Below are 13,553 nucleotides of genomic sequence, written 5' to 3'. Positions count from 1 at the left end.
CCTTCATTGATGATCGAGAGGGTGGTTATGGCATAAGGGCATTAGTCTGGTATGCAAAGGAGTTTGTGGTGGTCGAACAATAAAGACTTGCCTTGTTTGGTCAATCTTATTTTTGCAGTGTGTGGCAAAGTCCTCAGCAGCGATTAGGGAGGTCGGAGGGGACAGTGCTGGACGGAGGAGGGGAGTTAAGTGTTGAATAACTGTTTGGGTTTGTAGAATAAGGAAGATACAAGGGATGTAAAGTGGGCCTGTTTAGCAGAGGTGAGGGCTGATTTGAGTGCGAGTGTTGCGTGTTTGAATGCAGTGAAGTCCTCTTTCGAATGTGTTTTCCTCCAACACCGCTCCGCAACCCTGGACACTTGCCGAATCTTTTTAGTGAGGTTATTGTGTCAGGGTTTTCTTTTGATTTGTCGCACTCTGCCATGCACGAGTAGGGCGACCGCGACAATAGCTGATGTGAGAGTGGCATTGTAGAAAGCAGTGGCGCTGACTGTGTCGTGGAGTGAAGATATGGATGCTAGTGGTAGAATAGAGTCAGAGTGTGTGAGTGTCTAGATGTGCGAGGTTTCTGCGGGGGTGTTATGGTTGCTGGACATGGCTGACAGGTGAAGAGGACAGGGATGAGAACGTGAGTAGATGGTGGCCAGATAAGGGGAGAGGGGAGGTTGTGAGGTTAGATAGGGAGCAGAGTCGAGTGAAGATGAGGTCTAGTGTGTGTCCGTCTGTGTGGGTGGCTCAGGAGGACCAAGTCCAAAAGATGAAGTAAGCGACAGGAGTTTGGAGACTGCTGACTGGCGGGTGTCGGTGGGGATGTTGAAGTTACCCATGATGATGGTGGGAATGTCAGCAGAGAAAAAGTGAAGAAGCCAGGTGGAGAATTGTTCAATAAAGGCAGTGGCAGGGCCGGGAGGTCGGTATATGACGGCCACTTGGAGGTTGGAAAGAGAGTAGATGCGGACAGTGTGGACTTTAAAAGAAGGGAGGTTTAGGGACTGTAGAGGTGATATTGGGTTGAAGGTCCAGTTGGTAGAAAGAAGACCCACTCCTCCACCATGCCTGTTACCAGGGTGAGGAGTATGGGTGAAGTGGAGGCTGCTGTAGCACAGCGCAGCAGGGGAGGCAGTGTCGGAGGGTGTCAGCCCAGGAAGGATAGATTGCGAGAGTTAAAGAGGTCATGAATCACATGGAGCTTATTGTAGACAGAGCAGGCATTCCAGAGTGCTCCAGAGAGGGGGAGCAGGGGGGTGGACGTCGAGACGTGTTTAATGTAGGAGAGATTGCGGAAGTTCATATTAGGTAGGCAGCGATATGAGGGGGCATAAGAGGGAGGTAGCAGCTGTGTGGGGGTCCAGGATTGGGAGATATGTCGCCAGCAGTGAGGACAAGCAGAGTGCAAGAAAGCAGGTGAAAGGAAAGAGGCCGGCTTGTTTTATGTTTTAGTAGGCGAGATCTGAGGTTGAGGAGCAGGTCTGCAGATGAGGTCAGGTGGGAGGTAAGAGGGATTGAGAGATTATTATTTGGATAGAGGATGCTGGGGTTTGGGGATAGCAAAGGAGTGAGGATTAGTGGAACAAAAACTGTAAGGGTATATACAAGCATGGTGGTAGAGTAAGTGTGGGGGAAAAAGAAAAGCGAAGTACATTTAGTGAACAGTGTTACAAAGAACTTGGCACTCCAGGGTAAATGCTGATGAACTATACTTTTTATTTAGAAAAGCTATCCACTGTAAAAAAAAAATAAAATTGACACTTCAGTCTAAAATTAGACATTTATCAATACTGAAAGATACAAAAGAAAACAAAATAATCAAAAATTTAACAATTTAGGCATAACAAGTATAAGTATAAACCTGGTATGCATGAGATACAAAGGAATGTAAGAACATAATTCCCAATTGGCTTTGGGATGCGGTAGAATAATAATTAAAAAGTACATTACTATTACATACTATCGCCCAGTGGTAGCTCAGTAGACTATTAAATAGGGAGGCAGAGTATTTTAATAGCATGGTAGGGTATAAATCCCATAAATTATAGTGTATCATGTACAGTGGGTACGGAAAGTATTCAGACCCCTTTAAATTTTTCACTTTGTTTCATTGCAGCCATTTGGTAAATTCTAAAAAGTAAATTTTTTTTCTCATTAAAGTACTCTGCACAACATCTTGACTGAAAAAAATAGAAATGTAGAATTTTTTGCAAATTTATTAAAGAAAAATTGAAATATCACATGGTGATAAGTATTCAGACCCTTTGCTCATTTAAGTCGCATGCTGTCCATTTCCTTGTGATCCTCCTTGAGATGGTTCTACTCCTTAATTGGAGTCCAGCTGTGTTTAATTAAACTGATAGGACTTGATTTGGAAAGGCACACGCCTGTCTATATAAGACCTCACAGCTCACAGTGCATGTCAGACCAAATGAGAATCATGAGCTCAAAGGAACTACCCAAGGAGCTCAAAAACAGAAATGTGGCAAGTCACAGATCTGGCCAAGGTTGCAAAAGAATTTCTGCATTACTCAAGGTTCCTTAGAGTACAGTGGTTTCCATAATCCTTAAATGGAAGAAGTTTGGGACCACCAGAAGTCTTCCTAGACCTGGCCGTCCAGCCATACTGAGCAATCATGGGAGAAGAGCCATGGTGAGAGAGGTAAAGAATAACCCCAAGATCACTGTGGCTGAGCTCCAGAGATGCAGTAGGAAGATGGGAGAAAGTTCCACAAAGTCAACTATCACTGCAGCCCTCCACCAGTCGGACCTTTATGGCAGAGTGGCCCGACGGAAGCCTCTCCTCAGTGCAAGACATAGGAAAGCCTGCATAGAGTTTGCTCGAAAACCCATGAAAGACTCCCAGGCTATGAGAAATAGGATTCTCTGGTCTGATGAGATGAAGATAGCACTTTTTGGTGATAATTCTAAGCGGTACGTGTGGAGAAAACCAGACATTGCTCATCACCTGCCCAATACAATCCCAACAGTGAAACATGGTGGTGGCAGCATCATGCTTTGGGGGTGTTTTTCAGCTGCAGGGACAGGACGACTGGTTGCAATTAAAGGAAACATGAATGCGGCCAAGTACAGAGAGATCCTGGATGAAAACCTCTTCCATAGTGCTCTGGACCTCAGACTTGGCCGAAGGTTCACCTTCCAACAAGACAATGACCGTAAGAACACAGCTAAAATAACAAAGGAGTGGCTTCAGAACAACTCTGTGACCATTCTTGACTGGCCCAGCCAGAGCCCTGACCTAAACCCAATTGAGCATCTCTGGGGAGACCTGAAAATGGTTGTCCACCAACGTTCACCATCCAAGCTGACGGAACTGGAGAGGATCTGCAAGGAAGAATGGCAGAGGATCCCCAAATCCAGGTGTGAAAACTTGTTGCATCATTCCCAAGAAGACTTATGGCTGTACTAGCTCAAAAGGGTGCTTCTACTGAATACTGAGCAAAGGGTCTGAATACTTATGACCATGAGATATTTCAGTTTTTCTTGTAGAAATTTTTGCAAATTTATTAATTTCTGATTTTTTTTTCCGTCAAGATGGGATGCAGAGAGTACTTTTAACCCCTTAATAACATCTGACGTACTAATACGCGTCTGTGCCCTGGGACTTAAGAGCCAGACCCGTATTAGTACGTCATGGCGATCGCGCGCGCACACAGGTTGTGCGGGCGCGATCGCCGCCGGGTGTCAGCTGATTGTCACAGCTGACACCCGGTACTATGTGCAGGGAGCGGTCCTGCACCGCTCCCAGCACATTAACCCCCGCGATGCTGCGATCGAAGTCGATCGCGGCATTGCGGGGGCAAGGGGAGGTGATCGGCGATACTCACCTCCTCTTCCGGCTTCCAGCGCAGTCTGCAAAGGCTTCCCGGGTGTTGCCATGACGACCCAATGTCGTCATGACAACATCCGGGTTACCAGAGAGCAGGAAGATTGCTTGGGCATGCGCAGTGCATCTCCAAGCAATCTTCACACTGTGCACTTCTGACAGCCTTCATGGCATAGGGATGGTGCTTCATTCCTGTGCCATGCAGGCGATCAGAAAAAAAAAAGTGAAAGTCCCAGAGTGGGACAAAGTAATAAAGTGTATAAACTGTGTGAAAGTGGAAAAAAAAAAAAAAAAAATGTGCAAAAATATTATAAAAAAAATAATACACCAAAAATAAAAATATAATGTACCCATCAATAAATATTATTATAAAAAAAAAAAAAAAAAACAATAAAAGTACACATATTTGGTATCGCCACGTCCGGAACAACCTGACCTATAAAACTGTCCCACTAGTTAACCCCTTCAGTGAACACGGTAAAAAAAAAAAACGAAGCAAAAAACAATGCTTTATCACCATACCGCCAAACAAAAAGTGGAATAACACGCGATCAAAAAGACGCATATAAATAAAAATGATACCGCTGAAAACGTCATCTCGTCCCGCAAAAAACAAGCCGCCATACAGCTCCATAAGCCGAAAAATAAAAAAGTTATAGCTCTCAGAATAAAGCTATGCTAAAAAATATTTTTTTCTAGAAAATAGCTTTTATTGTGTATAAGCGCCAAAACATAGAAAAATGATACAAATGTGGTACCGCTGTAAACGTACTGACCCGAAGAATAAAGCTACCTCATCAATTTTACCACACGCGGAACAGAATAAAAAAAAAAAAAAAAAAAAAAACAATTCCTGAATTGTTGGTTTTTGTTTATTCTGCCTCCCAAAAATCGGAATAGAAAGCGATCAAAAAATGTCACGTGCCTGAAAATGGCACCAATAACAACGTCAAGTCATCCCGCAAAAAAACGAGCCGTCACATGACTGTCTGCCAAAATCTGGAAAAATTATAGCTCTCAAAATATGGCGATGGAAAAACTAGATTTTACAAAAAATGCGTCTTTTAGTGTGTGACAGCTGTCAGTCATAAAAACCCCATATGATTCTGGCATTGCTGTAATCACACCGACCCGAAGAATAAAGTCGTCTAATCACTTATACCGCACAAGGAACGGCGTCAAAAATAAACTCTTGGGTTAGGATTGGGCTAGGGTTAGGGCTGGGTTTGGGGCTAGGGTTGTGCTGGGGCTAGGGTTGTGCTGGGGCTAGGGTTGTGCTGGGGCTGGGATTTTTTTCAAAAGTAAGAAAAAAAGATGACGATATGGCGACTAGTGTTGAGAGCAAGTGCTCGCTACTTGAGTTTGCATCGGGTGCTCTGGTATGCATTGAGTATCGTGGGTATTTGAGTGACATGCTCGAGTCTCTGCCCCATATGCTTCGCTGCCAAAAAACTTTACGGGGATTGCCTGCCATGCACGAGCGATCCCCGCATGTTTTTTTTGGGTGTCTAATAACCGTGAAACATGCGGAGCAGGGACTCGAGCATGTCACTCGAGCACACGCTGTACATGGTGCATACCTGAGTACCCGATGCAAACTCAAGTAGCGAGCACTTGCGCTCAAGAATAATGACAACTTATTCGATATGATGACCTAATGTAAACAAATTCTGTGCCGTACCTCTGGGTTCAAAATGTTCACTATACACCTTAATAAAATCCTTGAGGGGTATAGTTTCCAAAATGGGGACACTTGTGGGGGAGCTCCACTGTTTAGGCACATCACGGGCTCTCCAAACGCGACATGGTGTCCGGTAACAAATTGAATGGAAAATCGGCTCAAATTGTTAGCGGACGCCATGTTGCGTTTGGAGAGCCACTGTGTGCCCAAACATTGGAGCTCCCCCACAAGTGACCCCATTTTGGAAACTAGACCCCCCCAAGGCACCTATCTAGATGCATAGTGAGCACTTGGAACCCCTAGGTGCTTCACAAATTGATTCGTAAAAATGAAAAAGTGAAAAAAAAAACACTTTTTCATTTTTATGAATCAATTTGTGAAGCACCTGGGGTTCCAAGTGCTCACTATGAATCTAGATAGGTGCCTTGGGGGGTCTAGTTTCCAAAATGGGGTCACTTGTGGGGGAGCTCCAGAGTTTGGGCACACAGGGGCTCTCCAAACGCAACATGGCGTCCGCTAATTATTCAAGCAAATTTTACAATCAAAAAGTCAAATGGCGCTCCTTCCCTTCCGAGCCCTGCCGTGCGCCCAAACAGTGTTTTTTCCCCAAATATTGGGTATCTGCGTGCCCAGGGGAAATTGCACAACAAATTTTGGGGTCCATTTTTTCTTGTTACCCCTGTGAAAATAAAAAAAATTGGGTCTAAAGTAACATTTTTGTGAAAAAAGTTAAATGTTCATTTTTTTCTTCCACATTCAAAAAATTCCTGTGAAGCACCTGAAGGGTTAATAAAGTTCTTGAATGTGGTTTTGAGCACCTTGAGGGGTGCAGTTTTTAGAATGGTGTCACTTTTGGGTATTTTCTGTCATAAAGACCTCTCCAAGTGACTTCAAATGTGATGTGGTCCCTAAAAAAATGGTTTTGTAAATTTTGTTGGAAAAATGAGAAATCGCTGGTCAACTTTTAACCCTTATAGCTCCCTAACAAAAAAAAATTTTGGTTCCAAAATTGTGCTGATGTAAAGTAGACATGTGGGAAATGTTATTTATTAACTCTTTTGTGTGACATATCGCTCTGATTTCAGGGCTTAAAAATTCAAATTTTGAAAATTGCAAAATTTTCAAAATTTTTGCCAAATTTCTGTTTTTTTCACAAATAAACGCAAGTGATGTCGAAGAAATTTTTCCACAATCATGAAGTACAATATGTCACAAAAAAACACTCTCCGAATCAGGGGGATCCGTTGAAGCGTTCCAGAGTAATTACCTCATAAAGTGACAGTGGTCAGAATTGTAAAAATTGGCCCGGTCATTAACGTGCAAACCACCCGCGGGGCTTAAGGGGTTAATGAGAGAAAAAAAAAATTTACTTTTTCGAATTTACCAAATGGCTGCAATGAAACAGAGTGAAAAATGTAAAGGGGTCTGAATACTTTCCGTACCCACTGTAGATTAATGTTTTTGTAGCTTGCTATGAGCTATGCCAGTCACATCATCCAGAAACAGAGCATATATAGAACAACCAGAATTCCCAGAAACACATGAATCAAAGAATAAGTTGGAATCCCATCTGAATATCATCCTCTGAGAAACAAAACAACGGAAACTCCCTTGATCTGGTCTTTGTACGGCTTTGTTCAATCCCCTACCTAGATAACTCCCCTCTTCCCCTCTCTGATCATAACAGTCTCTCCTTCACACTCACAAATCCTTGCCCACCCCAGCACACTCCTACCTATCACACATTCAGAAATTTACAAGCCATTAACCCTCATAGACTCCCTTCACTCATCACTGTCCCCAATCTCCTCTTTTTCCTGTCCTTATCTGGCTGTAAATCACTACAATGACACTCTCAGAAGCACCCTGGACCAACAAGCGCCCCTCACCCTCAGAACCTCTAAACACAAAGTAAAACAGCCCTGGCTGACACCGCAAACCCGATTTCTCCAGCGATGCTCTAGGAATGCTGAACGCCTATGGAGGAAAACTCGCACACTAGAAAACTTTATCCACTATGAATTTGTTAAAAACCTATAACTCTTCATGTTGCCAAACAGACATACTTCACCACCCTGATCTCTTCACTATCCAACAACCCAAAAAACATCTTCGACACCTATCACTCCCTCCTCAGTCCTAAAGTGCTGGCCCCTATCACAGACATTTGTGCTGACGACCTGGCCTCCTACTTCGCAGAGAACATTTATCAGGAAATCAGCTCCCAGCCACCATGTTCCGTGACTCCCATCCCTCCCCACATCTCCTCTGGATCACTCTCCACATTTGACCCAGTCACAGAAGAAGTAGTCTCCAGGCTCCTCTCTTCTTCTCATGCCAGTCCATGCACCCTATTCTCTCTCGCCTACTCCAGTCTCTCTCTTCAGTCATCACTACTCGCCTAACTAAAATCTTCAACCTCTCCCTCTCATCTGGTAACTTCCCCTTCTCCTTCAAACATGTCATCATTACTCCATTATTAAAAGAGCCCTCTCTTGACCCTTCCTGCACAAACTACTACAGACCAGTCTCCAATCTCCCCTTTATCTCTAAACTCTTGGAGCGCCTGGTCTACTCCCGCCTTACCCTTTACCTCTCCATTCACTCTCTTCTAGACCCATCACAGACCGGCTTCTGCCCTCTACATTCTACAGAAACTGCACTCCTCAAAGTAACCAATGAACCTTCTGACAGCAAAACGTAACGGTGACTACTCTCTGCTCATTCTTCTTGACTTTTCTGCAGCTTTCGACACCGTTGACCACCACCTCCTCTCTATGCTCCACTGAATTGGCTTAAAAAAACACTGCTTTCTCCTGGTTCTCCTCTTATCTATCTGACCGCTCTTTGTGTATCATTCGCTGGCTCCACTTCTTCCCCCCCTTCCTCTTGCTTTTTGGGTTCCTCAGGGTTCAGTCCTTGGCCCACTTCTCTTCTCTCTCTACACTGCCCCAATTGTAAAGACCTTCAGCAAATTTGGCTTTCAGTAACATCTTTATCCTGATGACACACAACTATACACCTCATCCTGTCTGTCCACAGTTTCCAACATCATGTTCGCTCTTTATCTGAAACTCAACCTTTCTAAAACTGAACAACTTCTGCTCCCACTTTTTACTCACCTCCCTAAATCTGACATATCCCTCTCCGTGTGTGGCACCACAATGACGCTGAGCCAGCAGACGCGCTGTCTGGGCGTTGTGTTTGACACCAATCTTTCCTTCACCTTCCATATACAATTTCTTGCCCGGTCTTGTCGCTTGCACCTGAAGAACATCTTTAGAATCCGCCCCTTTCTCTCCTTGGAAACCACAAAAACCCTCACTTTTGCCCTGATCCACTCCCGCCTTGACTACTGTAATTCTCTATTAATTGGCCCCCCCCTCACTCAACTTTCCCCTCTCCAGTCCATCCTTAATGCTGCAGCCAGGGTCATCTATCTGGCTAATCGTTACTCAGATTCTTCCGCTCTATGCCAGTCATTGCACTGGCTGCCTATACATTATAGGATCCAATTTAAATTGCTTATTCTCACCCGCAAAGCTCTACACAGTGCAGCACCCCCCTACATCTCCTCCCTCATTTCTGTTTATCAGCCTACTCGTTCTCTACGCTCCGCAAGCGACTATCGACTAACATCCGCACTAATCCATACGTCCCACTCCCGGCTCCAAGACTTCTCCCAAGCTGCACCTATTCTTTGGAATGCTCTACCCCAAGAAATTAGGACGAGCCACAACTTACACGGTTTTAGGTGCTTCCTAAAAACACACCTGTTTAGGGTGGCCTATCGCGTTCCCTAATCGAAGTGTTTTTATATTTTTATAGCCCATTCATTATTTCTCCAAACATAAGTCTCCACCGAACCCAAAAGCTCTACAGATTCTGGCTGGTGACGAGCTCATGCAGCCTTTATCTATCGCTCATCCCCTCAAGATGGCTGGACGATTATTGTGAATAGGCCCCTGCACTTTGTGTCACCCCCCACCTCATTGTAGATTGTAAGCTCTTACGAGCAGGGTCATTATTATTTTTGCTTTAATTATTGTATTATGTTTAGCTATGTTACTTATGACTGTTGTGTGTGAACCTCTGAATTGTAAAGCGCTGCAGAATAGGTTGGCGCTATATAAGTAAAGATTATTATTATTTACTAGATTGCAGGACTGAGAGAAAAGACATAGCACAAGGTCTGTGGCAACAGCGCTGAGGAATGGCATAACTTTCAGTGCGTAGAGCGCAAAGTGTTATCTGCTGCTTTATCTAGAAAGCTGATAATGTGGGCCGCGCCATGTTTAAGGCGTGTGACCTCTAATGACATGTGACGTTGCGCTCCAGCACAACACGTGTCGCCTTAATGGAGCATTAGGTGGAGATCATGTGACCAGAGGTGACATATCACTATGTCTCAAGTGGTCACTTAAGAAGATGCCCCCTGCAGTGAGATCCTCCCACAGGAGAGAATGGAGAATATTTTCCTGGCATGTGTATGTGGATATGGATATGTGGAATGAGTTGTGTAGGGGAAGCAATGAAAAGATAGAATGCCAAGGTAAAATAAAGCCGAGAAAATACCAGAAGGTAAAAGAAAGGGAGTAGAAAAATAAAGTAAAGCGGAAATAAAATAAGGAAATAATAATAAAATAGAAATAGAAAAAAAAGATTTTTTCCTTTTGTGCAGCACCATTCTGGGACCATTTAATAGTGGGTTGTCCATTCATGAAAAAACTCTTTAATTACTTTTCCATTCCATAACCCTATTAGAGATGGAAATAGCTGAATGTGATTTTTCTGCTCTTCAGTTTGACAGATGAAAGCCCAAGTCCAGTTTCTCAAGATGCCAAAATGGAAATATCTGATGCTTTTGTTGGTAAACCAATATTGAAAACTAGAAGAGACTCCAGGTTAGTGGTACATTTTTTTTCCATGCTGCTGCCTACTGTGCTTTTGGATTGGTTTGTACACACAGAAGGGCTCCCCGTCCGTAATCAGTTATGTCCTGTGTGGACCAACCTTGTTAATTGTTATAGCATTTTTTTATCATGTGTAATTGTGATGCCTTTTATAAACCTAGTTGTTTGTATGTTACAGGCTGTTGGACTCTCCCGTCCACCCTGTCCTGGCAGAACACTCCTTTGGCACAGATTTTGCAAATGTCCGTTACAAAACACCTTGCAGATCTTTCCTGCTGACTTCCAGCCCTGTCCAATCAAGTCTTCTCAAATCTACACCGATAAAAAACCTTTCCAAAGCATCGGAGTTTAGCTTGCTGCAGACACCTCTGGTGGTAAAGGTAAGGGTTCAGCATCATACATTTTTACTTTGTTTAGCAAAGGATTGAGATGCATCGCATAATAGCTTTATGCTCTACTCCATTAATTACTCGGGCTTTGAGTCCTAACATTTGTTCTACGGTCTGTTCATTTGTTGATGCTGCTCATCAAATTTTATTGTAGTAACGTTTTTTTTGTGCGTTTCTCTCTAGAAGGCAAAAGCCTTGATGGCAAGCACAAGGGCTTCTGACTATATTGCACGCACTCGCCAATCTGTTCTGAGGTCCAGTACACACACAACTCCTTTGGCCTCTCCTTCAGTTTCCCCTGGAAGATCAATTGCACCTCCTTTACGGTCCAGACAACTAAAAATCTCTTTTATGGAGCAAATTAGCAAGAAATTTAGTAAAGGGGTAAGTCTCGCATTATGCATAGTGGTCTGATTTGATGTGGGCATGCTTAACGTAAGTATATTACACTGTTTTTAACATTTATGAATTGAGCACCTTTTTATGTCATGTTAAAAAAAAAAATTGTGTTCGTTAACACCTTAAATAGTTTTCCTCTAGTTCTTTTTTTGTCGCATCATTTTTTTTTAATACTAAGCAATATTTTACTAACAGATTTTGTCAACTGAGCAAGAAGAGCCCAGAATTTCTCCTGTTCTGAAGTCTGGTCGAGACACTATGTGGGCAGAAAGAGTGGCTATGCTTACCGAAAATGATGCCAATACAGACAATGATGAAATGGATGAATCTTCATCTGGAATTCAAGATGGAAGCCCAAGCAAAATGGAGGCTAGCAAAGACGCAAGCCATGTGTCTGCAAGGTCTAACCAGACAACACTAGAGTATCATGATGCTCCAACACCTGAGGACAAGGTGGTTTCAACAACTGTGAATTCTTCAGGTAGTGAACAGCAGCCACATGCTGAGCTGGACCGTGTGCTAGTAACTGGAGATGTCCACCACCCAATTGTGGAAGCCCTGGAGACACCAGAGAAAGGTATGTCACATCCATGATGTCCTGTGTGTGCTCATGTTTGATTGCAGGTAGAGCAGCGCATAAAATACTCACACACCATTGTATAGAGGCGGCAGAGATTGACATGTGGCTTTGGAGGAAATCTTTACCATAATTAGCAATGTAATTATATCTCCTCTGCCACATTTATGCCTATGAGGTTGTTCATATCAAGGTGTGAGACCCGCAGATAACTTGTGCATTATGGTCTGCGCTCAGACCAAGTTTCAAGAACCTCTGCATGAGCATTAAATAAGACTAAGAATAATTTAGAGTCCCCCTCTTTTTTTTTGTGCACAAAAAAAGCCAGACTACATCAGTTTGTTTCAATTCTCATCCATTTAGAGCACATGGATCCGAGGGTTCGCTTTTATTTTGTATGGATCCATTTAGGGGACGAATTTGATGTACAAATTAGATCAGAAGCAGACATGTTTCTATTCGTATATTTGTCTTCAATTTTTTTTTGCAGGCAATCGGTCCACAAAAAAATTGATGTCAGCATGCTCATCGACTACAATGGGTGTTATGCTTACTCACGGTCAGAGCGGCTGCATCACTAGATGAGGCGCGGCCTCGCTGCATACAAGTGTATGAAGCAAGGCTGCGCCCACTGGACAGCTGCGTCACTAGACGAGGCGCGGCTTCGCTCCATACAAGTGTATGAAGCAAGGCTGCACCCACTGGACAGCTGCGTCACTAGACGAGGCGCGGCTTCGCTCCATACAAGTGTATGAAGCAAGGCTGCACCCACTGGACAGCTGCGTCACTAGACGAGGAGCGGCTTCGCTCCATACAAGTGTATGAAGCAAGGCTGCGCCCACTGGACAGCTGCGTCACTAGACGAGGCGCGGCTTCGCTCCATACAAGTGTATGAAGCAAGGCTGCACCCACTGGAAGACTGCGTCACTAGACGAGGCGCGGCTTCGCTCCATACAAGTGTATGAAGCAAGGCTGTGCCCACTGGACAGCTGCGTCACTAGACGAGGCACAGCCTCACTCCATATAAGTGTATGAAACAAGGCTGCGCCCACTGAACGGCTGCGTCACTAGACGAGGCGCGGCCTCGCTCCATACAAGTGTATGAAGCAAGGCTGCGCCCACTGGACGGCTGCGTCACTAGACGAGGCGCGGCTTCGCTCCATACAAGTGTATGAAGCAAGGCTGCGCCCACTGGACAGCTGCGTCACTAGACGAGGCACAGCCTCACTCCATATAAGTGTATGAAGCAAGGCTGCGCCCACTGAACGGCTGCGTCACTAGACGAGGCACAGCCTCACTCCATATAAGTGTATGAAGCAAGGCTGCGCCCACTGGACGGCTGCGTCACTACACGAGGCGCAGCTTCGCTCCATACAAGTGTATGAAGCAAGGCTGCGTCCACTGGACAGCTGCGTCACTAGATGAGGCGCGGCCTCGCTGCATACAAGTGTATGAAGCAAGGCTGCGCCCACTGGACAGCTGCGTCACTAGACGAGGCACAGCCTCGCTCCATACAAGTGTATGAAGCAAGGCTGCGCCCACTGGACAGCTGCGTCACTAGACGAGGAGCGGCTTCGCTCCATACAAGTGTATGAAGCAAGGCTGCGCCCACTGGACAGCTGCGTCACTAGACGAGGCGCGGCTTCGCTCCATACAAGTGTATGAAGCAAGGCTGCACCCACTGGAAGACTGCGTCACTAGACGAGGCGCGGCTTCGCTCCATACAAGTGTATGAAGCAAGGCTGCGCCCACTGGACAG

General features: G+C 44.7%; 1 protein-coding gene across 1 annotated transcript in view; it reads left to right on the top strand.

Moving 5' to 3' along the window:
• The window catches only part of LOC141221658 (protein ELYS-like), a 106,104-nt gene that overhangs the window by 68,597 nt on the left and 23,954 nt on the right, over positions 1-13,553 (top strand). The window contains exons 25-28 of the mRNA XM_073666555.1: positions 10,319-10,420; positions 10,608-10,809; positions 11,002-11,202; positions 11,413-11,794. Of these exons, the coding sequence (XP_073522656.1) occupies positions 10,319-10,420; positions 10,608-10,809; positions 11,002-11,202; positions 11,413-11,794 (887 nt within the window). The remainder of the gene's footprint in view (positions 1-10,318; positions 10,421-10,607; positions 10,810-11,001; positions 11,203-11,412; positions 11,795-13,553) is intronic.

The sequence above is a fragment of the Phyllobates terribilis genome, unplaced genomic scaffold (genome assembly GCF_046119375.1).
Source record: "Phyllobates terribilis strain yellow unplaced genomic scaffold, ASM4611937v1 Scaffold_327__1_contigs__length_2127877, whole genome shotgun sequence".
NCBI classification, from domain to species: domain Eukaryota; kingdom Metazoa; phylum Chordata; class Amphibia; order Anura; family Dendrobatidae; genus Phyllobates; species Phyllobates terribilis.
Note: the sequence above shows the minus strand (reverse complement) of the source record. Positions and strands in the feature narration are given on the sequence as shown.